General features: G+C 44.3%; 1 protein-coding gene across 1 annotated transcript in view; it reads right to left on the bottom strand.

Annotated features, from left to right (window-relative positions):
• Window positions 1-26,427, bottom strand: part of LOC138804057 (lipopolysaccharide-binding protein-like) — a 51,946-nt gene that overhangs the window by 17,068 nt on the left and 8,451 nt on the right. Inside the window, exons 2-3 of the mRNA XM_069988319.1 lie at window positions 10,296-10,442; window positions 8,618-8,732 (exon numbers count right to left, since the gene is read on the bottom strand). Coding sequence (XP_069844420.1) covers window positions 8,618-8,732; window positions 10,296-10,442 — 262 coding nt within the window. The remainder of the gene's footprint in view (window positions 1-8,617; window positions 8,733-10,295; window positions 10,443-26,427) is intronic.

Below are 26,427 nucleotides of genomic sequence, written 5' to 3'. Positions count from 1 at the left end.
CAAGCTGGCTTTGTAGCTGTGCCCTGTCCTCACAGAGAAAGCTGGGGCTCCTCTCCCCTGTCCCCTCCTCCACTCATGACTGCCAATAGGAACAATGGAGTCGGGGAGTACACTTAGTATGTGTGAGGCCCTGGGTTCCATCCCCAGCACTACAAAATAAACCTCTTTACCTGACGTATGCAACTGTAACCCCTCTGTACATCATCTTTATAATAGCTATAAAAAATTAAAAGAAAAAGAAACAAGGATTCTCTGTTTCATCAGAGCTCACCCATTGGTACCCTGGGCTCTCTGGGGCTACACATACTTTTCTTTTTCTTTTTTCCTTTTCCTTTTTCCTTTTTTTTATTGTGAAAATACTGTACAGAGGGGTTACAATTACATGGGTAAGATAATGAGTACATTTCTTATCAAGCATTGTTGCCTCCTCCTTTGTTTCCCCTTCCCATCCCTTCCCATCCCCCTCCACCCCCTGCCCCACTTTTCTTTTTAAAATAGTGTTTTCAAATTTTTAATTAGTTGCCTTGATTTTTATCTTATCTTTTTTTTGTTGTTGTTCCAGTACTGGGGCTAGAACTCCTTGTGTTCTACTTTAACTTTTTTCTTTTTTTGCTCAAGGCTGGAGCTGTACTTGTGCAAACTTCATTTCCTAGCCCCCTTTGCCTCTAACTTCTAGTTAGGATTGGCCAGTGGGAAGCACTTGAAGGGGGAGTAACAGACAGGAAGAGGGAGAAGGTTACAGTATTTCTCCTGCTCTCTCTGCCCAGAATTGTCTTTGACAGCAATTGCAAAGACGTGTAATTGATTACAAAGATTGCTGTGATAAGCAAAGATTTTAAGACTCATCAAGATCAGGGCTCTGGGCTGGGAAGGTGGCTCAGTGGTAGAGCGCTTGCCTTGCATGCATGAGGCCCTGGGTTCGATTCCTCAGCACCACATAAGCAGAAAAAAAAAGCTGGAAGTGACGCTGTGGCTCAAATGGTAGAGCGCTAGCCTTGAGCTGAAGAGCTGAGGGACAGCGCCCAGGCCCAGAGTTCAGGCCCACGACCGGACCCCCCCCCCCAAAAAAAAAAAAAAAAAAAAAAGACCAGGGCTCAAACCTGACATAGAAGCACACATCTGTAATCCCAGGCTTTGGGAGGTAGAGGCAGGAGGACCACGCATTATAGGCCTGGGCTACAAAGTGACTATCTAAAACATTAAAAGGAAGGAAGGAAAGAAGGAATGGAGAAAGTGGAGGGAGGAAGGGAGGAGAGAGGAAAGAGGTTAGAGGGAGGGATGGACTAAGGAAGGAAGGAAAGAAAGAAGGAAGAAAGGAAATCAGGGCTCAGCAAATTATGACCTGGGGACCAAATAGAGTTTGCCACCTGTTTTTATGAATACATCTTACTGAAGCACAGCTCCATCCGTCTATTTATGTTTGTTTATGACTGATTTAGCACTATAAAGGCAGAGCTGAGTAGTCCTTCCAAGCCCATGTGACATACAGTGTTCAAGATATTTACTACCTTGGCCCTTTACAAAAGATCTCCTGGGAGGAGTATGTTTTTTGATTTTGTTTTGGTTGGTCATGGGGCTTGGACTCAGGACCTGAGTGCTGTCCTGGAGCTTTTTCACTTAAGGCTAGTGCTCTGCCACTTTGAGCTACGACATCACTTCTGATTTTCTGGTGGCAAGTTGGAGATAAGAGTCTTTCCTGCCTGGGCTGGCTTTAAACCGTGATCCTCAGATCTCAGTCTCCTGAGTAGCTAGGATTATAGGCATGAGCCACCAGCACCAGGCTCTGGCCAGAGTTTTTCTGGGCTTGGGCGCTGTCCCTCACCTCTTCAGCTCAAGGCAAGTGCTCTACCACTTGAGCCACAGCGCCACTTCCAGTTTTCTGGTAGTTTATTGGAGATAAGAGTTTCATGCACTTTTCTTCCCTGGGCTGGCTTTGAATCTTGATCCTCAGATCTCAGCCTCCTGAGTAGCTAGGATTACACGTGTGAGCCACTACTTGATTAACACTCTCCTTCCTTTTTTTCCGATTAATTTGGAGATAAGAAGCTCTTGGATTTGTATGCCTTGGCTGACTTTCAGACAAGATCCTCTTATCTCAGCCTCCTGAGTAGTTAGGAGTACAGGCATGAGCCATTGGCACCCAGTAGTTGCCAATATTTTAAATTGAAATTTTTTTTTTTGTTGGTTGTGGGGCTTGAACTCTGGACCTGGGCGCTGTCCCTCAGCTCTTCAGTTCAAGGCGAGCGCTCTACCACTTGAGCTACAGCGCCACTTCCGGTTTTCTGGTGGTTTATTGGAGATAGGAGTCTCACGCTCTCTCCTGCCCGGGCTGGCTTTGAACCGAGGTCCTCAGATCTCAGCCTCCTGAGTAGCTAGGATTACAGGCGTGAGCCACTAGCGCCCGGCTAAATTGAAAAAAATTTTACACCGAACAATGTGGAGGAAACAACAGTAGCAAACAACAACAAAAACCAACCCATCTGGCTTCTTGGGAAAAAAAATCAGAAGAGCAGATTTCCTTACAGTATCGACTGTAAGTGAGTAGCAGCTGTCCCTCTTTCAATTGGACAAGTGTTTTTCAGGTTAGCAACACACTACTCTCTATTTCCCTCTGCCCTCATATCAATTCCATGGCCTTCCCTTGCTCTGGCCTATACTGGGACTGACCTGTGAAAACTAAATTTTCCAGCATCCTTTGCAATTAGGATTGGACAATGAGAAGCACCTACAGGAAGAATAGTAGATGGAAAGAGGGAGAAAGCAAGAGAAATTCTTCTGCTCTCTTTGTCAGGAATTATCTTTTTTTTTTTTTTTGGTCAGTTGTCAGGCTTGAACTCCTGGCCTGAACTTTGTCCCTGAGCTCTTCAGCTCAAGGCTAGTGCTCTACCACTTAGCCACAGGTCCACTTCTGGTTTTCTGGTGGTTAATTGGAGATAAGAATCTCATGGACTTTCCTGCCTGGGCTGGGAACAGGCTCTACCACTTGAGCCACAGTACCACTTCCAGCTTTTTCTGCTTATGTGGTGCTGAGGAATTGAACCTAGGGCTTCATGCATGCAAGGTAAGCATTATACCACTGAGCCACCTTCCCAGCCCTACATGTAATTCTTACACGTAGTAAAACTATGCCATTTAAGTTCAAAGGTTTTCTAAGAGTTAACTTAGACTGCAGAAGAAAAGCAGATAGTTTTAAATTCAGACTGCAGAGGGGGCATTATCTAGTGCTTCAAGGTTTCTAAGGGTTAAATGTAAATGTAAATCAAAGCTAAAGTGTGAAGGCTTTAGAAAGGAATTAAAAATGAGTCCCTGGATAAAAGAAATGTGGGGAGTAAAATTGTCCTAAATGTTTGTTTAAAAGTGGAAAAACAAAAAGTAGGACTACTAAAGTTCACATAAGTATTTATTATTTAATTATTTATTTTATTTTATTTTATTTTTTTTGTCGGTCGTGGGGCCTGAGCTCTGGGCCTGGGCACTGTCCCTCAGCTCTTCAGTTCAAGGCTAGTGCTCTACCACTTGAGTTACGGCACCACTTGTGGCTTTTTCTGCTTATGTGGTGCTGAGGAATCGAATCCAGGGCCTCATGCTTGCAAGGCAAGCACTCTACCACTGAGCCATCTTCCCAGCCCCTCACATAAGTATTTATGTTTAAGGCCTTGTTGCTGTGTAATGTCTGTTTCTCAAGGGTGTGAGCTACCTTGGATACAGAGCATTTTCCTGCATTCTCTGTTGTAATTGCAAAGGTTTGACTTGGTAACAATGGTTTCAATTAGTGTCCTAAAGTATATTCAGTTAAAAATTAAGAATATGATTGCTTAATTGCTGTTTCAGTTTTGCTTTTACAAATCTTCTGTAGCAATTACAGGTGGGCACACAGAGGGACAGATGACGTCTACAAGTTTGTTAGCTATAATTTTGATTCTTTTTTTTTTTTTTTTGGTCGTGGGGCTTGAACTCTGGGCGTGGGCGCTGTCCCTCAGCTCTTCAGCTCAAGGCGAGTGATCTACCACTTGAGCTACAGCGCCACTTCCGGTTTTCTGGTGGTTTATTGGAGATAGGAGTCTCACGGTCTCTCCTGCCTGGGCTGGCTTTGAACCTCGATCCTCAGATCTCAGCCTCCTGAGTAGCTAGGATTACAGGCGTGAGCCACCAGCGCCCGGCTTAACTTTGATTCTTATAAGTTCCAGGTAACCCATGCTTAAAAACTATTTTTATCCATCTCCTTATTGCTTCAATTGGAGTAAAGGAGCTTTTGATAAAGACTCATTTGATCTGAGGACTGCAGTTCAAAGCCAGCCTGGGAAAAAGAGTCTCTGTGAGACTTATCTCTAGTTGTCCAGCAGAGTGCTGGAAGTGTAGCTATGGCTCAAAGTGGTAGAGCACTATCCTTGAGCAGGAGAGCTCAGGACAGTGCCCAGGCCCTGAGTTCAGGGGAAATGCTATCAGGGGAATTATCCCAGCATGGGGAGAGAGATTGCTGGGACAAAATCGTGTCTTGATGACAGAGCATCCAGAGGCAGTTGGAAGATACTGCTCACATGAAAGGAGATGGTGTCAGATTTTGGAGACACTTGTGTTTGGCCCTTGAAAATTAATCAGAGCTGGGAGGTTATAAGAAAATAGTTTATAGGCATGCCTATCTAATGCTCATGTCTGTCTACTTTGTAACTGGGCAGGGACTTACACCCTTGTCTGTCAGTCATCTGTTGTATTGGATAATAAAAAGCTAGGACTGTCATATGGGGGATAGTTTAAAATCCCAGCCCCCAGCATCTGCTCAAAGTCCTAATAGGCAGTGAGTTTTGATCTAGCACCAGGCATATAAATTCATCTGTTCAGGAAAAGAGGTTTGTACCCAATAGGGTATGGACCTGAGATCATGTTCCTATTGAGAGCTATCTAAAAGACTGCACAGGTAACTTAGACAATGTGAGAGTCAGTAAAAATCAGGTTCCCCAGGCAGTCAGGAAAATGCTTTTGTAAACCAGAGTACTATTGCTCCTAAGGACATCTGATACTAGCAAGCCCTTGGGAAGAGAGGCAGGCCCAGTGCCCTTTACTCAGCTTAAAGAAGTTATAGAAGATGGATCTTTATTCATCAATTCCCCTTAAGATCAAGGACTTGAACTCATTTTTGGGAAAATGAGGGAGGATAGATGAAAGAAATAGGCATGGAAAAACAATGGTAATTAGTACAGATGCCCTTGAGTGTGAAGACTGCATTTGTGAGAGATGGAGGTACAACTTCAAACCTTCTGTGACTTCCCAGGAAATCCTAGCCTTTTTGGAGAAAATCTGGTTAACAAAAGTTGTTGCCCTCGTAAATTGCCCCAGGCCACAGCCTAAAAACTCTCTTAAAAACCAGTGGGTGGGGGCTGGGAAGGTGGCTCAGCGGTAGAGCGCTTGCCTTGCATGCCTGAGGCCCTGGGTTCGATTCCTCAGCACCACATAAGCAAAAAGAAAAAAGCCGGAAGTGGCGCTGTGGCTCAAGTGGTAGAGCGCTAGCCTTGAGCTGAAGAGCTGAGGGACAGCGCCCAGGCCCAGAGTTCAGGCCCCACAACCGGACCCAAAAAAAAAAAAAAAAAAAAAAAAAACCAAAAAACCAGTGGGTGGGCCAGGTACCAGTGGCCAGTGGCTCACTCCTGTAATCCTAGCTACTCAGTAGGCTTAGATCTGAAGATTATGGTCAAGGCCAGACTCTTTTTAAAAAAATTTTTTTGCCAGTCCTGGGGCTTGACTTCAGGCTTGGGCACTGTCCCAGAGCTTCTTTTTGCTCAACGCTAGCACTCTACCACTTGAGCCACAGGTCCACTTCTGCCTTTTTTCTATTTATGTGATACTGAGGAATCATCCCCAGGGCTTCATGCATGTTAGGCAAGCACTCTACCACTAAGTCACATTTCCAATCCCCTGTGAGGCTCTTATCTCCAATTAACCACTCAAAAACTGAAAGTGGCACTGTGGCTCAAGTGGTAGAGTGCTAGACTTGAGCACAAAGAGGCTCAGGGTCAGTACCTAGGCCTTGAGTTCAAGCCCCACAACTGACAAAAACCAAAAACAAAACAGTGGGACTCCCTAATTCAAAATTGGTGTTCTCAGAGAAAGCAACCAGGAGAATATTAGGAAACATATTCTACTAAATTCAGGCTCCTGCCTTAGGTTAACTTAAGTCTCTGCAGAACTTGTAAGTGTAAGGTCCGCTCCTGGATGGCGAGCAGACTCCACCCTCCTCGCAGCAAAGTCTCCACCCAGTACCTGCGTTACCTAGGCAACTGGGACACCTGGAAGAGGTCACATCTGCATCCGCTGACGTCACATCTGAATTTGATGTGGCCACACCTTTCCCCACCCATACCCTACATAAGGCCTAGCCCAGGCCCAGACCCTCCCTCTTTTTCTCTCTCTGTTCGTTTCTAGCTCTTGCTGCTCTTTTCTTGCTCTCTTGCTCTCTCTCTTTCCCAGCCACGTGGAGTGCCAACCTTGCCTGGTCCCAGCAGGTCTACCCCTTACCTGAATACCACGTGAGTGCTACTGTTCTTACCCCTCTCTCTGCTCTTTTCTCTCTCTTTCCTCTCTTCCCAGCTCTCTCTCATTCCCAGGCCTTTCCCTGCCACGTGGAGTGCCACCCTTGCCTGGTCCAAGCAGGTCTACTGAATAAACCTACCCCTTACCTGAATACCACGTGCGTGCGTGGTGCAGTTCTTACTCGGCTACCTCTTTTTAAAAACCTAACAGTAAGCAACTCAGCAGGAGGTGTGTAAACCTTCCGAGAAACAGCTGCCACTGCCCAGTCCTGGCATAATCGCTGCAGAACTTGTAGGCAACTCATGAGAAGGAATGTAAACCTTCTGAGAGACAGCTGCTGCTGCCCAGCTCTGATGAAAGTCTCTGCAGAGCTTGTAGGTAACACAGCAGAAGGTGTGTAAACAGTCTGGGAGATAGCTGTTGTTGCCCAGCCTGGATCCAGCCCACTCCTTCCAACCTGAAGATTCAGCTTAAGTTGAAAAGTTCAAAGACTGCCTCATAGCATGGAACTCTACATTGTCATCCTGCCCACATGGTAAAAACAGATGGGACCCCTGCCTGGCCTCATCACACATGGCTGATTCCTAGAGAAAAGCTGCTTTGGATTTGCTGGAGCTCAGATTTTTTTTGTGTGACATTCTTTCTGTAGTACATAGATTTGTAAGCCTTACTCAGCCTGATCTGGGAAAGGATTGCTGATTATGTTTAAGCTCCAAACCTCCTGGCTATATGGGTATCAGTCATATGGAACCAACTTTGACTGTGGGAGACTCCTTAAATTACAGGTAGAAACAGCCCAGGCAAAAATTACAGGGGAATTCTGGCAGCCTTAGAAAAAACATGTTGTTTAGTGCTAATGAAACAGGTCTAGTATAGAAGAGCCTTTTGTAAGTGTTGGTTAAAGTAGCTTGGTTAGGCTCATATTCCTAAGGGCCCGATGCAGCTCTCTCAGTGAGAAATCAATGATATGATTTCATGTACATAAAACCAGTGGGGAATGAAGTAAGGAGACTGGGTCTAAGCAATAGGCCTTGTCCTTACTTCCATCCTGGTGCCTAGCTGGGTGGAGGGAGCTTTCCATCCAGCACTGAAAAGCCTAGAGGTGAGAGAGGCCACTCATTGAATTGCAGATGTCATTTGTTACAGAGAATGCTGGCCTTCAGTTTCCCTTAAATGATCTGATTTGTTTGCCTCTTATTATCTCCATGTATGGAAAGTTTGAGGTGTACCCCTCATATGGAAAGTTCAGCTGACCCCTGAGCTTGTACCTGAGTATGTCCATATAAAGTTCTGCTTTTGTTAAGGCTTGGTCTCTCCCCAAAGCATGTGTTTTGTTTTGTTTTTTGTTGGTCGTGGGGCTTGAACTCTGGGCCTGGGCGCTGTCCCTCAGCTCTTCAGCTCAAGGCAAGCGCTCTACCACTTGAGCTACAGCGCCACTTCCGGTTTTCTGGTGGTTTACTGGAATAGGAGTCTCACCGTCTCTCCTGCCCGGGCTGGCTTTGAACCGTGATCCTCGGATCTCAGCCTCCTGAGTAGCTAGGATTACAGGTGTGAGCCACCAGCGCCCGGCAAAACATGTGGTTTTGTTTTGTTTTGTTTTGTTTTGGTTTGGTTTGGTTTTTTTGGGTACAGTCATGGGGCCTGAACTCTGGGCCTGGGCGCTGTCCCTCAGCTCTTCAGCTCAAGGCTAGCGCTCTACCACTTGAGCCACAGCGCCACTTCTGGCTTTTTTCTTATGTGGTGCTGAGGAATCGAACTCAGGGCCTCAGGCATGCAAGGCAAGCACTCTACCACTGAGCCACCTTCCCAGCCCTGGTTTTGGTTTTTAAAAGCTTGGTTCAAGTTCTGTCCTGGGCTGCAGGTCTTTGAGTCAGCAGTCCACCTGTAGACGTGGGCTCTCCAATAAAGACTCCCAATTTCACCTTTCTAAATGCAGCTTCTCTGTTTCTCGCTGACTGAATTCCCATACAACCCCAGAGGCTTCTCTCTTTTTATTCCATTTCTGAGTCTGTGTTGATCTTCCTTCCCCTGTAAGTCTTGGTTCCCACCCTTCCTCCTTTGCTCTTCCTGCAGTAGAGAAAGGAGACCTCACCTGTGAAAATCATAGCTGACCGATCCAACCCAACGAATCCTGAAGTGTCCTGAGAGATTGGGCACTGTGATGGTAGACAGCTCCTTCTTCAGGATGGCAATTGCATACTGGTGGGCTGGAGCAGCAGAGGGGGCCAAGGGAAGGATCTTCAATTAGTCTGTTATGTGGCAGACAGCTTGAGGAGCTGGGCTTTGTAATCATGTCACTGTGATTGAATTCCACTTACTGTTGAGGCAATACCAAGTGAATCCCTTAAATTCCTCAACCCTCAGTTTCCCCATCAGCAAGATGGTACTAATGACACTAACTTGATCCTAAGAATTAAATTATTATCAGTGGCTCATACCTGTAATCATAGCTACTCAGGAGGCTGAGATCTGGGCAGGAACATCTGTGTGAGCCTCTTTTGTTGTGTGTTTTTTTGTTGTTGTTAGTGGTGGTGGTGGTGGTCGTGGGGTCTGAACTCTGGGCATAGGCGCTGTCCCTCAGCTCTTCAGCTCAAAGCTAGCACTCTACCACTTGAGCCACAGCACCACTTCTGGCTTTTTCTGCTTATGTGGTGGTTAGGAATTGAACTCAGGGCCTCATCCATGCAAGGCAAGCACTCTACCACTGAGCCACCTTCCCTGCCCCTCTGTGTGAGCCTCTTGTGTCCAAGTAACCATCAAAAACAAGAAAAGGAGGTAATGGCTCAAGTGGCAGAATGCCAGCTTTGAGTGGAAAAGCTAAGGGATAGTGCCCAGGTCCTGAGTTCAAACCCCAGTACTAGCATAAAGAAAAGCAAATAAATAAATTCTGTCCATGATTCACAGTGCCAGGCAAATGACCATCATTGCTCCTTACTAGTGCAGCAAGGGCTTGTGCAAGGATCAACTATAGTGGGGCTCTGGAGGACTCGGTTACTGCCACAGTAGAGGGGAGAGGAGTATCAAACCTTCAGCTTTGGCGCCGTTGCTTAGGTCATATGTCTTCAATGCAGATTCCGCTCCAGTCAGTCTTGGGTGGATCCCCTAGAGTTTCCACATTAATATATTTCCCACTTCTTTTTTTTTCCTTTTTTCTTTTCTTTTCTTTTCTTTTTTTTTTTTTTTGGGTCCGGTCGTGGGGCCTGAACTCTGGGCCTGGGCGCTGTCCCTCAGCTCTTCAGCTCAAGGCTAGCGCTCTACCACTTGAGCCACAGCGCCACTTCCGGCTTTTTTCTTTTTGCTTATGTGGTGCTGGGAATCGAACCCAGGGCCTCAGGCATGCAAGGCAAGCGCTCTACCACTGAGCCAACTTCCCAGCCCTCCTTTTTTCTTTTTGTCAGTCATGGAGCTTGAACTCAGGGCCTGGGCACCATCCCAAAGTGCTCAAGGCTAGCACTCTACCACTTTTTCTGGTAGTTAATTGGAGATAAGAATTTCACAGACTTTCCTGCCAGGGTTGGCTTTGAATGATGATCCTCATATCTCAGCCTTCTAAGTAGCTAGGATTACAGGTGTGAGCCACCAGTGCCTGGCCCTAGCCCTTTCAATGTGAGGGAAAATGGTGGTCTACTCCTACTCCTCCCCCCATCCTCTCTCAGACTCAAGATGGGGAAATTGAAGCCGGAAAGGTGACATGCAAAGTGTGGGCAGTGTCAGAACCTCAGCCTGCAATAGAATGTCGACACCAGGAGAAAACAGTTCCATCCACTTACCATATTCCAGGCCTTTTCTAGTGATCTGGACCACAATTCCAGGATTGGCAGTCCCTTCTCCAAACCTGGAGCTCCCCATCCATAGCATCAGGACCACAGCCACACAGTGTAGTCTAGCCTTCATCCTTGACTTCAGCCTTTTCCTGACTGAAGGTAACAGTGAAGGCCGAGGTGCTTTATAAAGACTGGGGCTAGATGAGGAACTGAGCCAGCTTGGGGTGGGGTGGGGTGGGGTGGGGGAAGAGCTCAGGACTTTGGGGACAGTTTCCAGCAACTTAGAGAGAGAAGGTTGCTTGTGAAATTGCTGGAGGTTTTTTTTCTTTCTTTTTTTTCTCTGATGTGAGAGTAGCAGAAGGGTGCCACACCTCCAAATCCTTCCTCTTTCAAGCTTTCTTGTCCACCACTATCAGCGGAGTCCCACATATTATATCTCCAGCTCAACACCCTCCATTCATTCCTCATTATCACTGTTTGAAGTCTAAACACCCAGCCGGGCTGGTGAAGGCCACCGCTGAGTGGCTGCCTGCCACCAACCTCTCCAACCGGATCTTCCACTGGTCCAGCCTGCTGGCTGCCTGTGGTCTCTAGCCCAGCTGGAATCCACTGGAATCTGCTGTTCTCCACTTAAGCAAGATCATCTCAAGTCATAAGCACAATAGATGCTCCACTACTCTAGGCTTCCAAACACTTTTGGATGTTTCCCTTGCTTATGTTGCCTTTGAGTCAGTTTTATTCAAGTATAATTTATCTTTATCACAATAAAATGCACATTTGTGTGTGTGTGTGTGTGTGTGCTAGTACTGGGGTTTGAACTCAAAGCTTTATGCTCTCTTTCTCTCTCTTGGCTTTTTCACTTGCTCTATCCCTGAGTCATCTTGCCATCCTAGTTTTTGGCTGGTTCATTGGAGATGGAGTCTCTCGGACTTTTCTGGCTTCAACTCAAGATCCTCAGACCTCAGCCTCCTGAGTAGTTGGGATTGTAGAAGTGAGTCAGCTGGCTTACAATATGTACATTTCAAATACTTTGACAGGTGAACATATTTGTGTGGCTACTTCTAACTCAGATCTAGAACCTTCTATCACCTCAATAAAGTCTCATGCCTCTTTCCAATCTTCCTTATAGCTACCTATCCCAGAAACCACAGCTCTGCTTTCTGTCACCACAGATTAGTATTTTCTGTTCTAGAACTTCATGTAAATGGAGTTATTGCTGTCATCTTCTTTCCTAACTGGCTTCCTTCCTATACATTGTTTTGTTGTTTTGTTTTCTTTTACTTGTAGTCATGGTGCTTGAACCTAGGGCCTGGGCGCTGTCCCTGAGCAATTTTGCTTAAGGCTAGTGGCTCTACCATATTGAACCACAGCGGTAATTCTGGTTTTCTGGTGGTTAATTGAAGATAAGAGTTTCAAAGATTTTCCTGTCCAGGCTGGCTTTGAACTTTGGTCCTCAGATCTCAGCCTCCTGAATAGCTAGGATTAGTGGTATAAGACACTAGTGGTCAGCCACATTATGTTTTAATTAGCCCATGTTGTTCTGTGTATCCATAGATCCTTTTTTAGAGCTGAGTAGTATGCCATACAATAGCTAGAGTGATTCTTTTCTTGTATTATTCATTTTTTGTATTTGTCCTTTTTTTTTTTTTTGCCAATTCTGGGGCAAGATGGGACAAATGTATTTTTTTTTTTTGAGGCCTAGGGCAATGACTGGAGACTTCTAGGTGCTGCTCTTTCGGGGTCTGGAATGGGATGTTGTAAAAGCTGGCTGTTATTGATGATATATGTTTGTAAATCTTGAAATATTTTTGGTATTCTTACTTTGATGTCTTTGGCCTCAGAGTGGGAGAGACTTGTAGATGTAGCTGAATACTCCTTAATTAAATGTTCAATATTTCTGGGTGTGGAATTAAACAGGAATCTGACCCAAAAGTAGTAAAGGGGATGGATATAAAATGAAGACAGACATACCCAGCTTTAGCTTGCTTGTGTGTGTGTGTGTGTGTGTGTGTGTGTGTGTGTGTGTGTGTGTGTAAGAGAGAGAGAGAGAGAGAGAGAGAGAGAGAGAGAGAGAGAGAGAGAGAGAGTATACTGGGGCTTAAACTCAGAGCCTAGGTGCTGGCCCTTAGTTTTTTTGCTCAAGGCTAGCACTCTACCACTAGAGTCACAGCTCCACTTCTGGCTTTTTGTTAGTTGTAGGTAAGAATTTTCTTTTTAAAAATTTTTTATTGTGAAAATACTGTACATAGGGGTTACAATTACATGAGCAAGATAATGAGTACATTTCTTATCAAGCATTGTAGCCTCCTCCTTTGTTTCCCCTTCCCATCTCTTCCCAGCCTCCCCCCCCCCCCCCCCCCCGCCCCCTAGATAAGAATTTTCTATGGACTTTCCTGCCTGGGGATGGCTTCAAATCATGATCCTCAGATCTCAGCCTCCTGAGTAGCTAGTATTTCAGGTGTGAGCCACCAGCACCTGGCTTTATCCTACTTTTAATTACTCATTGAGCATCAGCAGGTCCATATGAAGAGGCAAAGTTTTCAGCATCCTGAGACATCCCACCCTTTCCCCTGTCCTTTTCTCTACTCCACACGTCCTGGGCTCCGCTGACAACCACTTAGGAAAGGAAAGGTTGGTTTTCTTGTTGCAGTACACCTAAATTGCTGAATTTCTGTGGGGTCTGTCTCCTTAACTTTTGTTTAGGGAACTAGTAGAGAATCCTTTTCTTTCTCCCATAGGATGGTGTCAGGAAGGGGGAGTTTGAGGGTCTTCCTTTTACCTTTAGATTCAACCTGAATGGATAGGTGAAGAACGGGGAAGATCTGTAGTAGGGATGTAGTGACAGGGGTGGACTACAGGACTATTTAGGGGGAAGAATACAGTATCCACAGTACACTCCTAGTGCAAATGTAGAGCACCACACATCACAAGCTAAGGTAGACTAACAGTAGAAATCAACTTCCCTACAGTTCCTTAGACCCAAAGTCTGAGGCAAAAGTGTTGGCAGGCTTGGTCCCTTCTAAGTACTAGGACCATGAAGAATCTGTTCCTGGCCAGACACTGGGCTCACACCTGTCAGCTACTCAGGAGGCTGAGATCTGAGGATTAAGATCCCAAGCTAGCCCAGGTAGATGAATACATGAGACTCTTATTCCTATTAACCAACAAAAAGCTAGAAGTGGAGGTGTGGCTCAAGTGGTAGAGCACCAGCCTTGAAAGGAAAGGCCAAGGGCTGGGAAGGTGGCTCAGTGGTAGAGTGCTTGCCTTGCATGCATGAGGCCTGGGTTCGATTCCTCAGCACCACATAAGCAGAAAAAGCTGGAAGTGGCGCTGTGGCTCAAGTGGTAGAGTGCTAGCCTTGAGCTGAAGAGCTGAAGAACAGCACCCTGGCCCAGAGGTCAGGCCCCTTGTCCTGAAAAAAAAAGAAAAAAAAAAGAAAGGAAAGGCCAAGCAAGAGAGGCCCTGAGTGGAACTGGTGCTATGGCTCAAGTGGTAGAGTGCTAGTCTTGAGCACAAACAGGCTCAGTGACAGTGCCCAGGCCCTGAATTCAAGCCCCAGGAATGACAAATAAATAAAATAAGGGAAGAGAGGCCTAAGTTCAACTTTCAGTATCAGCCAAATGCATGCATGCATGTGCGCGTGCGTGTGCACGTACACACACACACACACACACACACACACACACACACACACACACACACACACACACACACACACACACACACACACACACACACACACAATCTGTTCCTGACTCTTCACCTATATTCCTGGGACTTGTGGGCTGCCTTTGCTATTCTGTTTCATGCATTTGTGGGAATTATTCTGAGAAGCAAATATTGGGCGTGATAATGATATTTGAATTTCCTGGTTTTGTTGGGTTTTTCTAAATTGCTTTCACAGCAAGTGGAGCACATTTACATGTCAGTTTCATTCAGGGACAAGCTGGAGGACTTGGCTGGGAACTTGAGCTGTCACTCACGTCCTGCTGGTAGCTTGGGGCCTCTTCTTGTCCCCTGTGCACCAATTTTTTTGGCAAATTATTTTTTCCTCTATTTTTTTTTTTGGTGTGGGGTTATACTATTAAACATAGGTGCAATGTTATATTTATCAGATAATCTTTTTCTTATTTACAACTATGTATCTTGTTCACAATACTCTCTCAGGCAGAGTAGACTACTCTGTAAATGAATAAAATAAACAAGTGAATGAAAACTGATCATTTTGTAAATTCATTTTTTTCCCCTCGAGAAATAGCATCTGAATATCTTTTTTTTTTTTTTTTTGTCAGTCGTGGGGCTTGAACTCTGGGCCTGAACACTGTCCCTCAGCTCTTCAGCTCAAAGCAAATGCTCTACTACTTGAGTCACTGTGCCACTTCTGGTTTTCTGAGTGGCTTAATAAGACTTTCCTGTCCGGGCTGGCTTTGAAGTGTGATCCTCAGATCTCAGCCTCCTGAGTAACTAGGATTACAAGCATGAGCCACAGCACCTGGCTCATCTGTATATCTTTTTTTTTGGGCGGGGGGGTCCGGTCGTGGGGCTTGAACTCTGGGCCTGGGTGTTGTCCCTCAGCTCTTCAGCTCAAGGCTAGAGCTCTACTACTTGAGCCACAGCGCCACTTCCGGCTTTTTTCTTTTTGCTTATGTGGTGCTGAGGAATCGAACCCAGGGCCTCAGGCATGCAAGGCAAGCGCTCTACCACTGAGCCACCTTCCCAGCCCTCATTTGTATATCTTAAAGAGGTACATTATGGCAAAATTCAATACACATATACAATGTGTGCTGGTGAAGTCAGGGTGATGAGCAGTTGTATCTCTTCAGATAAGAATTTATGCATTGGGAATATTATACTCTTTTCTAGTCATTTAAAAATGTCGCAAAGTGTTTTGACCAATAGTTTCCCTTCTGTACTAAAGAAGAACCAGGAAGACTTTCTGCACTCTACCTGTGTCAAGATCACCTCACTCCCCTTCAGTCCACCTCCCTGGCCCATCTTAGCTCCAGTGAGTACAATGCCACTGCATCCTACGAGACTGATGTATTATAGTGTATAAGTGACTCAGAAGAAACATGCTTATCTCATGAGTGAGTGAGAACACATGGTGTTTGCATTCTGTTCTGATCTGTCTGTGTTGCTGTAAGGATTTCATTTATGGCAGGGAAGTGCTAGGGTTTGAACTTAGCATCTTACACTTGCTAGGCAAGTGTTCTACCACTTGAGCCATACTCCAATCCTTTTCCTGTAGATGTTTTATTTTTTTGTTTTGGTGTCTGTACAGGAGGTTGAACTCAGGATCTGAGCACTGTCACTGAGATTTTTTTGCTCAAGGCTAGTGCTCTACTACTTGAGCCACAGCTTCACTTCCAGACTTTTTTTTTTGTTTGGGTAGTTTATTGGAGATAAGTCTCATGGACTTTTGTGCCCAGGCTGGCTTCTAACTACAATCTTCAGATCTCAGCCTCCTGAGTAGCTAGGATTACGGGCATAAACCATCAACACTGATTGCTTTGGTTATTTTTTAGATAGGATCTCATGTGTTTTTTTTCCCTGCTGTCCTTGAGCCTACCTATGTCTCCTGCATAAGTGGGATAAGAGACATACAGCATCGTGCCTGGCTTATTGAGATGGGGCTTTACTAACTTTTGACCAGGCTGACTTTGAACTAATTTCTGCCTCTCAATCAGATTGGATTACAGGCATGAGCTCCTGGCCCAGGATTTTATTCTTTCTTATGACTCATATTTTTCCATTGTAGTTATGTGTAGTGGTATAAACTTTTAATCCCAGCATTCAGGCTACCTTGAGCTAGTGAGATTCTGATTAAAAAATAATCCCATTGTGTATACATATATATATATATATATATATATATATACATACATACATATGTATATATATGTATATATAAAACATATTCCTGAAGGATATCTGGATTGACTCCATATTTTGGCTCTTGTGAATAGTGTAAGGAGTTATGGGAATGCCAGTATCTTTTTGATATAAAGATTTCATCTCTTTTGGAATTATATGTACCTAGGAGTGGAACTGCTGGATCATGTGGCATTCTATTTTGGTCTTTATGAGAAATCTACATTCTGTTTCGATAGAGGCTTCCCTATTTTACATAGAGCAGCTAGCTATTCCTAGTTTCCTTTTCTTTGCATTGCAATATGTAGTTTGTTTCCTTTTTTCTGCAACCAGGTCAGCATTAGTTATTTATTGTCTTTCTGATGATGTTTCATTATGGGCTTGATTTACATCTCCCGGACTGGGAATGTGGCTTAGTGGTAGAGTGCTTGCCTAGCATGCATGAAGCCCTAGGTTTGATTCCTTAGTACCACATACACAGAAAAAGCCAGAAGTGGTGCTGTGGCTCAAGTGGTAGAGCACTAGGCCCAAGACTGTCAAAAAATGTAGTGATGTACATCTCCCAGACAATTAGTAACATGGTATATTTTTTCATGTGCTTTTTGGCCATTTCTATTTTCTTTTGTGAAATGTCTGTTTAGTTAGTTTGTGTACATGCATGCATGTGCCTGTGTGTCAGTCCTAGGGTTTGAACTCAAGGCCAAAGTACTTCTAGCTTTTTTTCTGCTGATGTGGTGCTGAAGAATCGAACCCAGGGCTTCATGCATACAAGGCAAACACTCTACCACTGAGCCACCTTCCCAGCCTCCACCAGTATTTCTTTCACCAGTGTTTCATAGTTTCTATTGTAGAGACCTTGTTAACTTTTTTTTTTTTTTGTCAGTTGTGGGCTTGATCTCTGGGCCTCTGCTCTTCAACTCAAGGTGAGTACTCTACCACTTGAGCCACAGGGCCACTTCCAGTTTTTTGGTGGTTAATTGGAGATAAGAGTCTCATGGAGGGGCTGGGAAGGTGGCTCAGTGGTAGAGTGCTTGCCTTGCAAGCCAGAGGCCCTGGGTTCGATTCCTCAGCACCACATAAGCAAAAAAAGAAAAAAAGCCGGAAGTGCGCTGTGGCTCAAGTGGTAGAGCGCTAGATTTGAGCTGAAGAGCTGAGGGACAGCGCCCAGGCCCAGAGTTCAGGCCTCATGACCGGACCCAAAAAAAAATAAAAAATAAAAAAGAGTCTCATGGACTAGGCTGGTTTTGAACAGTGATCCTCAGATCTCAGCTTCCTGAGTAGCTAGTATTACAGGCATGAGCCACTGGTACCTAGCTTCTTTGTTAACAGTATTTCTAAAATTTTTACTTTTTGTAACTGAATTGCTTTTTTTTGTTGTTCATTCATTTATCTATTTTTATTGTGGTACCAGAGCTTAAACTGAGTGCCACAAACTCTTACTTGGATCTTTGTGCTCATAGCTGATATTCTACCCCTTGAGCCACACATTCAAGTTTTTTTTCTGGCTAATTGTAATTGGAGCTGGAATCTCTTGGACTTTCTGTCCAGGGCTGGTCTGAACTGTGAGCCTCAGATTTTAGGTTCCTGAATAGCTAAGATTATAGCATAAGCCACTGGTTCCTGACTTAGACTTGTTTTCTTAATTTCATTTTCAGCAAGCTCATTATTGGTGTACAAAAATGTTCAAGTTTTTTGTATATATTTTTATTGTAAAAATACTGTACAGAGGGGTTACAGTTATATAAGTAAGGTAATGAGTACATTTCCTATTGAGCATTGTTACCTCCTCCTTTGCTTTTCCCCTATTTTTTAAGTGTTTGAGGTTTTTTTATGGCCTGTTGATTTTGTGTCCTCTAAGATTCTGTTTATTTTCTTCAAAAAAATCATGTCATATGTAAATGACTAATTGTCTGTCCAATGGGGATGCCCTTCATTTTATTGCCCTGCCTGGTTGCTCTTGCATAGACTTCTAGCACTCTCAGAGGTAAGAGTGGAGAAAGTGGACACCCTTATCTTGGGCTTGCTCTTAAAAAAAAACCTTTTCAGCTTTTCCTTGAGTGGTTTTCATGGGTAACCTGTAGTATTTGCAAGTCATGTTCCTTCTACACCTGAGTTATTGAAAGTTATCAAAAGGGATGCTGAATGTTATTAAAAGCTTTTTCTGAACCTGTTGAAATAAGCTCCCCTTCCCTAATTCTGGTGATATGTTGTATCATGCTTACTGATTTGTGGATATCGAACTATCCTTGTCTCCTTGTGGTAAATATTACTTTTTTATCTTTTTGATGTATAGTTGAATTCAGTTTGCTAGCATTTTATCAAAAAGTTTGCATCTGTGTTCACCAGAGATATAATTCTGTAGTTCTTTTCTCTCCTTCTCCCTCATTTTCTTTTTGGTTCAGTTATGATGATTGTTATTTTCACATTAAGGAAAAATTGTCATTTAAATTTAAAAATCTTAATGTGTGTCTGTTTTAAAACAAGCAGCCAAGAAGACAATGAGTGACACTTGGCCTCAAGATTTCAAGGGATCTTTTCAAAATGCAAATGAAAACTAAAGTATAAAATATTAAAGGTGATTAATAAGAGGTTTAAAAAAATTAGGAATGGATTTTTGGATATAAAGTTTAAATGTAAAATTGTTCTTGACATTGGCCTCAATGTGCAAAAAGGAAAAATTAGGATTACCAAAATAATTGCTATTCTAGTTTGCTCTTATAGTTTTTTTAAGTTTCTAACAAAGTCCATGAAAGACCCCCGACTTCGGGTGTCCCCCATATCAGGACCTCCCTGCCCCAAGCACCAGTCAGACGACACCAGATGCAAAAGGCAAGAGGGTTTTATTTGGGCATGCCCAGGTTCCCAGGTGCACGTGACCTCGAGATCCGCAAGGTTCGGGTCAGTGGCTGGGAACCCCGAGCAGTCCCGGGGATGGTCCTTTTATGGGACCCCTCTGTCTGTTACAGGAGTGCCCGCGCTTTTTCAGCCAGTAAATTTAAAGTATTACAACCTGGTCTGCACGCAGGCAGCCAATCCTTTTAAAACAAATCATGTGTTTTGGCCAATCACTGTTCGAGGGGGTCCCTCGGTGTACATGCCCCGAGTTGTGTGTCTCCCGCCCTTGGTATGAGGAAGTGACCTTTGTCAGCGCCTGTCCTTCGCTCACACCAGGGGGCTGACTGCGGGGTGGGATTAGTTAGTAGGGTGTGGGCTTGTTGATTAACTGGTGAGGTTAGTTATCAAAGGGGGAGTGTGGGGTAATAGAAAAGCAAAGCATGTTACAGAAGCCAGAAATAGCTTGGTTAGATACAAAACTCTGTTCCCCTACAAAGAGGCTCAGGGCCTGGTTGGTTGGGGAGGGGGTCTTTCATCCAGAGCAAAGCACAGAGGATTCTTAAAAGTTTGTCATATGTAACTTTGACTCCTAGTAAGTTTCAGGTAAGAGCATGCTTAAAAGCTACTTCTATGGAGTAAAATGGCCTTTTGTAAGACTCATTGATCTGCAAACTGGTTCAAAGCCAGCCCGGGCAGAAAAAGGTTCCTGTGAGACTGTCACCTCTATTCAGCCAGCAGAGTACTAGCCCTGGACTAAAGAGTCAGGGGACAGTACTCAAGCCCCAAGCTGGAGACTCACAGTGGCAGAGTACTAGCCCTGGACTGAAGAGTTAGGGGACAGCATTCAAGCCCCGAGTCTGGGACTCAAAGTGGTAGAGTGCTAGCCTTAAGCTGTAGAGCTGAGGGACAGTGCTTAGACCCCGAGTTCCAGTTCAGCAACTAGCTAAGGAAAATGCCAATGAGGCATTTATCCCAATGTGGAGAAGACACTCCTGGGACGAAAGCAATGGAGGAGCATCCAGAGGCAGTAAGCCACTGCTTGGATGGCAAAAATGTCAGATCCTAGAGTCATTTGTGCATGGCCCTTCAAAACTGGTCAGAGCCGGGAGGTCATAGGAAGATAGTTTGGAAGCATGCCAAATGTCCATGACTATCTACCTTGTAAGGGACAAGAACTTGCCAGTCCTCTGCCAGTAAAAAGCTAATGTTATAAAATGTGGGGGATAGTTTAAATCTTAACCCCTTTATGTGCCAAAAAGCTCTGATTGGCAGCTCTAATTGAGCTGACACTAGTTACATAAAGTTCATCTGCTCAGGAAAAAGTTTGTAAACCTGAGAGTGTGTTTCTATTGATATCTGTCTAAAGGCCTGCAAAGGTAATTTAGGCATTGTTGAGATCATTAGAGATTACATTCCTAAGCCATCTAAAAAGATGCTTTTACAAACCAGAGTGCTAAACAAGCTATACTGCTGTAGCCGGAGAAAAGGTCTGTGCAGTTGTCAAAAGTTAAATATTGTTCTTAATGACATCTAACCCTGATGGCCTCTTTGTAAAATAGGCTAGGTAAGATCAACGCCCCTAAAGTCAGCTTGAAGAAGTTACAGAAGATTGACCTTTTCCCTTCTACCCCCATATTAAGATCAAGGGTCCAGAGTCAGTTTTAGAGAAATGAAGCAAAAAAAAAAAAGGGGGGGGGTGGCAAATGCCACGCCTACTCCAGTGGAGTCTGCTTAGCATGGGAAACCATCTATCAGACCTAAGAAAGGGGCTTCAGAGACCTATCTCTGAGTTTTGGGACTTCACTGAAGTCTACCTCAGAGAATGGGACTTTACAGAAACCTATCTCCGAGTTTTGGGACTTCACCAAAGTCTACCTTGGAGAATAGGGCCTCTAAGAGGCCTACTCCTGGAAAGGCTGACAAACCCCTGGGAAAGATGTGTTTCTGTTCTTGCTTTTCTTTTCTTCACTGCATAAGAGTGCCTATTAATCTTTTACTGTTTCTACTGCTCTTTGTACTTACTCATTGTCAACGTTCCTTTATTCAAAGCTCTTTCTTAAGAGTGTTGACGACTCCAATATCTGATGAGTATCTTAAAAATATGACTAACTCACCAGAGTTAAGTGCTACCCTGAAACCCCTCTTATGGAGGCTAGTAGACAAGTCATAAGCAAATATGAAAGTATTGGGGGTTTCATGAAGTCACTTCAGCAGAAGGAATTGTTTGTAAGAGAGTTGCAAGAAGCTCTAGGCGCGGCTAGAACAGAAGGAATGTATGGCAATTGCGGAGATAACTACTTAGGAGAAAGAACTTCCTGTTACTCTCTTTCATTTACCAAGAGATTTGCTAGATCTAGGCCTCTGTGACCTTACTATTAAAGAAGGAACAGGAAAGATCTTATGGGACAATTAAGGCCTCTATAGAAATAAGGTAATGGTTAGATGGTGACAAACGTTGAAACCCATTATATTTCTTAGAGATAAGCCGGAAACAAGTGCCTTTCAGGCGACCAGCTGGTGATCACCCAAGAATGAAGCCCTGCAGCAAGATTGTGTAAACTTTTGCCCTTTCAGGGGACCAGCTGGTGACCATCCAAGAATGAAGCCCTGCAGCAAGATTATGTAACCTTTTGCCCTTTCTTATGGAGACTTTTTGCTATAAAAGTTTGTTATCCTCTGCATTAAATCGCACTCAGCATCCACTCCTAATGTGTGTGAGTTGTCTGTTTGCCATCTCCCCATCCTATTCCAGGTTCCTCCCCTAGGTATCCTCCGTCGTCCCAACAGAACCGGGTCCGCGGCACCTCTCCCTCTCCTATTCCTTCTCCTTCTTTTTCTCTCTCTTTGGCCTCATAAAAAGAGTATGACACAATTGTTTCCATTTTAGTGTTTTGGAATAGTTTCAGGAATTGGAATTTGTTCTTCATTTAATGTTTTGTAGAATACAACAGTCAAGCTAATAAGTCTTTTTTAAGATGAGATTGTAAGTGTGTATGCATGTGCATGCGCGCGTTGTGTGTGTGTGTGTGTGTGTGTGCGCGCGCGCTAGTTCTAGGGTTTAAACTCAGGGCCCAGGCTCTGGACTTGAGCTTTTTTTGTTCAAGGCTAGTGCTCTACCACTTAAGACACAGCTCTACTTCTGGCTTTTTTGGTTGCTTAGCAGAGATAAGAGTCTCATAGAGGCTGGCAATGTGGCTTTGTGGTAGAATGCTTGCCTAGAATGCCTGAAGCCCTGGGTTTGATTCCTCAGTACCACATAAATAGAAAAAGCTGGAAGTGTAGCTTGTTAGCCTTGAGCAAAAGTAGCTCAGGGACAGTGTCCAGACTCTGAGTTCAAGCCCTAGGACTGGCAAAAAGAAGAGAAGAAGAAGAGGAAGGAGGAGGCAGAAAAAGAGGAGGAAGAAGAGGAGGAGAAGGAGGAGGCAGAAAAAGAGGAGGAAGAGGGGAAGAGGAGGAGGAGGAGGAGGAGGAAGAGGGGAAGAGGAGGAGGAGGAGGAGGAGGAGGAGGAGGAGGAGGAGGAGGAGGAGGAGGAGGAGGAGGAGGATCTCTTTCTTGCCCAGGCTGGCTTTGAACTGCAATCCTGAATAGGTTGTATTTCAGGTGTGACCTACCAGTGCCAGGCTAGATGGGAGATTAAAAAAAATGTTGTATTGTTATTATAAAGATGATGTGGGGGGGGTGACAGTCACTTAATTCAGGTATAGAGTACATTCCTTTTGGACAATGTTACCCCTTCCCTCATTCTCTCCTAGTTTTTCCCTCCTATCCCTGCCCACAAGTTGTATAGTGCATTTTTTTTTTTTTTGTCGGTCGTGGGGCTTGAACTCTGGGCCTGGGCGCTGTCCCTCAGCTCTTCAGCTCAAGGCGAGCGCTCTACCACTTGAGCTACAGAGCCACTTCCGGTTTTCTGGTGGTTTATTGGAGATAGGAGTCTCACGGTCTCTCCTGCCCGGGCTGGCTTTGAACCGTGATCCTCAGATCTCAGCCTCCTGAGTAGCTAGGATTACAGGCGTGAGCCACCAGCGCCCGGCTGTATAGTGCATTTTAACACAGTGTCCAGTGAATACCACTGCTGCATTTGTTCACCCTTTGTCCTTTCATTTCTGTGCTCCTCAGTACCCTCCTAAAGACAAATAAATGAACAAACAAGACAAAAATAAAAGAAAACAAAAATACATCTTGTTTATATTTCCTGGAGCTCATTTTGGTAAATATTATTTGTTATGATCAGATATACACAGACATTGGTGCCTTTGTGTTTCTCCTCTAAGAGTGTCCTCCTTTGATCTCACTGTATGTGAATGCCTTGAGACCTGTATAATTTATTATGTCCTGGTGTATTTTAGATCTAGCTTCTACATATGAGAAAACATGTGCTATTTGTCCTCTGAGCCTGGCTTACCTCACTTAACATGATTTGTTCTAGGTCCATCCATTTCCCTGCAAATGACATAATATTTTTCTTTCTAATGACGTGTAAAATTCCATTGTGTATAGGTGCCATATTTTTTGGATCCATTCATCTATTGTGGGGCATCTGGACTGTTTCCACAACTTGGCTATTGTGAATAGTGCAGCAATGAACATGGATGTGCAAGTATCTTTGTAGTATGCTGGCTTGTGATGTTCAGAGTAGATGCCCAGGAGTGGTATGGCTAGGTCATAGAGAAGATCTATGTTTAGTTTTTTGGAGGAACCTCCAGACTGCTGTCCAGGGTGGTTGTACTAGTTTACATTCTAGTTGGAAGATTTTTCTTTTTTCTTTCTTTCCTTTTTTTTTTTTTTTTTTTTTGGGTCCGGTCATGGAGCCTGGGCGCTGTTCCTCAGCTCTTCAGCTCAAGGCTAGCACTCTACCACTTGAGCCACAGTGCCATTTCCAGTTTTCTGGTGGTTAATTGGAAATAAGAGTCTCACGGATGTTACTGCCTAGGCTGTTTGAACTGTAATCCTTAGATCTCAGCCTCCTGAGTAGCTAGGATTACAGGCATGAGCCACAGGTACTTGGCTCAACGTGGCTCATTTCTATGTGGTATCTGAAAAAGAGGTTTATGTGGAAGGAGGGAGTAGCAGTAGAATGAAGGTTACCAGGGCCAATGGTAGAGAGAGGGATTAAGGAGTCCAACTGTTAGGGATATAGTTAAGAAAGCTATTGTATAACATGCTGAGTTTAGTTAATAATATATTGGTTGGGCAAACATGAAAATATGTGAGTAGAATTTAAGTGTAATCAAAACAAAAAATTACAACTATATGAAGTAAAACATGTTAATTAGTGTGATTTAGCCATTACACTATTTATATATATATATAGATATATTTCAAAATATGTTGTTCACCATAAATATAAACAGTGCCTCCCAATTAAAAATAAATGCAAAACAACACATTTACACAGGGCACAGAAAATAATTACCAGTTGTTCAGAAGGTACAAAGCATTTCTTGGCTGCAGGTTCAAGAGATTTTGTTCTTTTTGCCCTCACAAAGAGCATGCAAGCCATTGGTGGCTCATGCCTATAACCCTAGCTTTTCCGGAACCTGGGACCTAGATGATCATGGTTTGAAGCTAGTTCATGTAGAAAAGTCTGAGAGAGGGGCTGGGAAGGTGGCTCAGTGGTAGAGTGCTTGCCTTGTATGCATGAGGCCCTGGGTTCGATTCCTCAGTACCACATAAGCAAAAAGAAAAAAGCCAGAAGTGGCACTGTGGCTCAAGTGGTAGAGTGCTAGCCTTGAGCTGAAGAGCTGAGGGACAGCGCCCAGGCCTAGATTTCAGGCCCCACGACTAGCAAAAGAAAAGTCTGAGAGACTCCATGTCCAAAGAACCAGCATAATACTGTGTTAGAAGCTCACTTGATAGGACACCAATAGTGAGTGAAAAAGCAGAGTGAGAGTGCAAGGCCCTGAGCTCAGACCCCAGTAAGGGCAGAAAAACAACCACAAACAAGCAACAACAAACAGGATGCAAATGACATAGGGGTAACATATGCCACTACATCACTGTGTAGACTGAAGAGCTTCCATTGACTTCTGTGGATAGGTTTTGAGTACATGCTCAGAGATACTTAGTGGGAGAGGGTGCTGTGAGTTGACTTTAATTCAAGCAATCAGTGTGTGTTGCTTGTGTGGAAGTGAGGAGACATTAACATCATGGAAAACAGTCTCTAACAAACTCCTCAGCTATATATAGCTGGTCAAATCTTCCAGGCTGTGTGGCTTCCTGGGAGTACAGTGACAGGAATGTTGAAGTGTACCTTCACAGATGAAGGACAGGTACTAAGGAGGATTTAGTTGTCAAGAAAGACCAGAGCAACAACTTCCCTGCCCCCCTTTTTTTTTGGTGGTCATGGGGCTTGAACTTGAGGCCTGGGCCCTATCCCTGAGCTTTTTTGCTCAAGGCTAGCACTCTACCACTTGAACCATAGCGCCACTTCCGGTTTTCTGGTGGTTAACTGGAGATAAGAGTCTCACAGACTTTCCTGCCAGGCTAGCTTTGAACTGTGATCCTTAAATCTCAGCCTCCTGAGTAGCTAGGATTACAGGCAGGAGCCACAAGCACCTGGCTCAGCTTTTTCTTTTTAAGAAATAAGATTATGGCTGGGACAGTGACTTAGTGGTAGAATGCTTACCTAGTGTGCATGAAGCCCTGGCTTTGATTCCTCAGTACCACCTAAACAGAAAATGCCAGAAGTGGCACTGTGGCTCCAGTGGTAGAGCAAAAGAAGCTCAGGAACAGTGCCCAGGCCCTGAGTTCAAGCCCTACAACTGACACAGAAAAAAAGAAGAAGAAATAAAATTAAGTAACGAGATCATGGCCTTGCAAACAGAATGCTTCAAATCCTTTTATTGGTGATCCTACTCAGAGAATTTGTCCTCAGGAATATTTCAGGAATGTGGAGTAGATGCTTCTGTTACTATTACTTATCTAGAGTCAGGAACAACATTGGCATAATTAGAAGTTACTAAGGTAAAGTGTGCTGCTTTTGGACCTTGAGGGATTGAGGGAGAAAAAGAGAGCAGAAAACCAGGTGACCCAAGGAAAAGTGGCTGAGCCAATAAGAGAACAGAAGCAGAAGACAAAATGTTGCAGGGAGTGTCCTGATCTCCCTCCCCAGGGGTTTGGCATGGAGGATTCAGATGTGTTATGGAGAACACGGAGGGCCTGGAGGGGAATGCTGGCTGCTTCCATTTGACTCCGGAAGGAAGGTATCTCTTGGACAGTCTCCTCTCCCATCCTGTAGCATAGTCAGGCCAACTGGACAGTACTCAGTCACCTTGGGCTGATGTAACACAATTTTTTAGACCAGTTGCCTTTGACAACAGAAGACTTTTCTCACAGTCCTGGAGTGGCAGATGGCCTCCTTCTACATGGTAGAAATAGAGAAGAGCCTTCCTTATCTCCTCTCTCTGTGTGTGGCATTATTGAGGATTGAAC

The sequence above is a fragment of the Dipodomys merriami genome, unplaced genomic scaffold, assembly GCF_024711535.1.
Source record: "Dipodomys merriami isolate MVZ:Mamm:240054 unplaced genomic scaffold, mDipMer1.0.p SCAF_354, whole genome shotgun sequence".
Classification (NCBI taxonomy): domain Eukaryota; kingdom Metazoa; phylum Chordata; class Mammalia; order Rodentia; family Heteromyidae; genus Dipodomys; species Dipodomys merriami.
The sequence above is the reverse complement of the archived record's forward strand: the minus strand, read 5'-3'. Positions and strand labels throughout refer to the sequence as shown.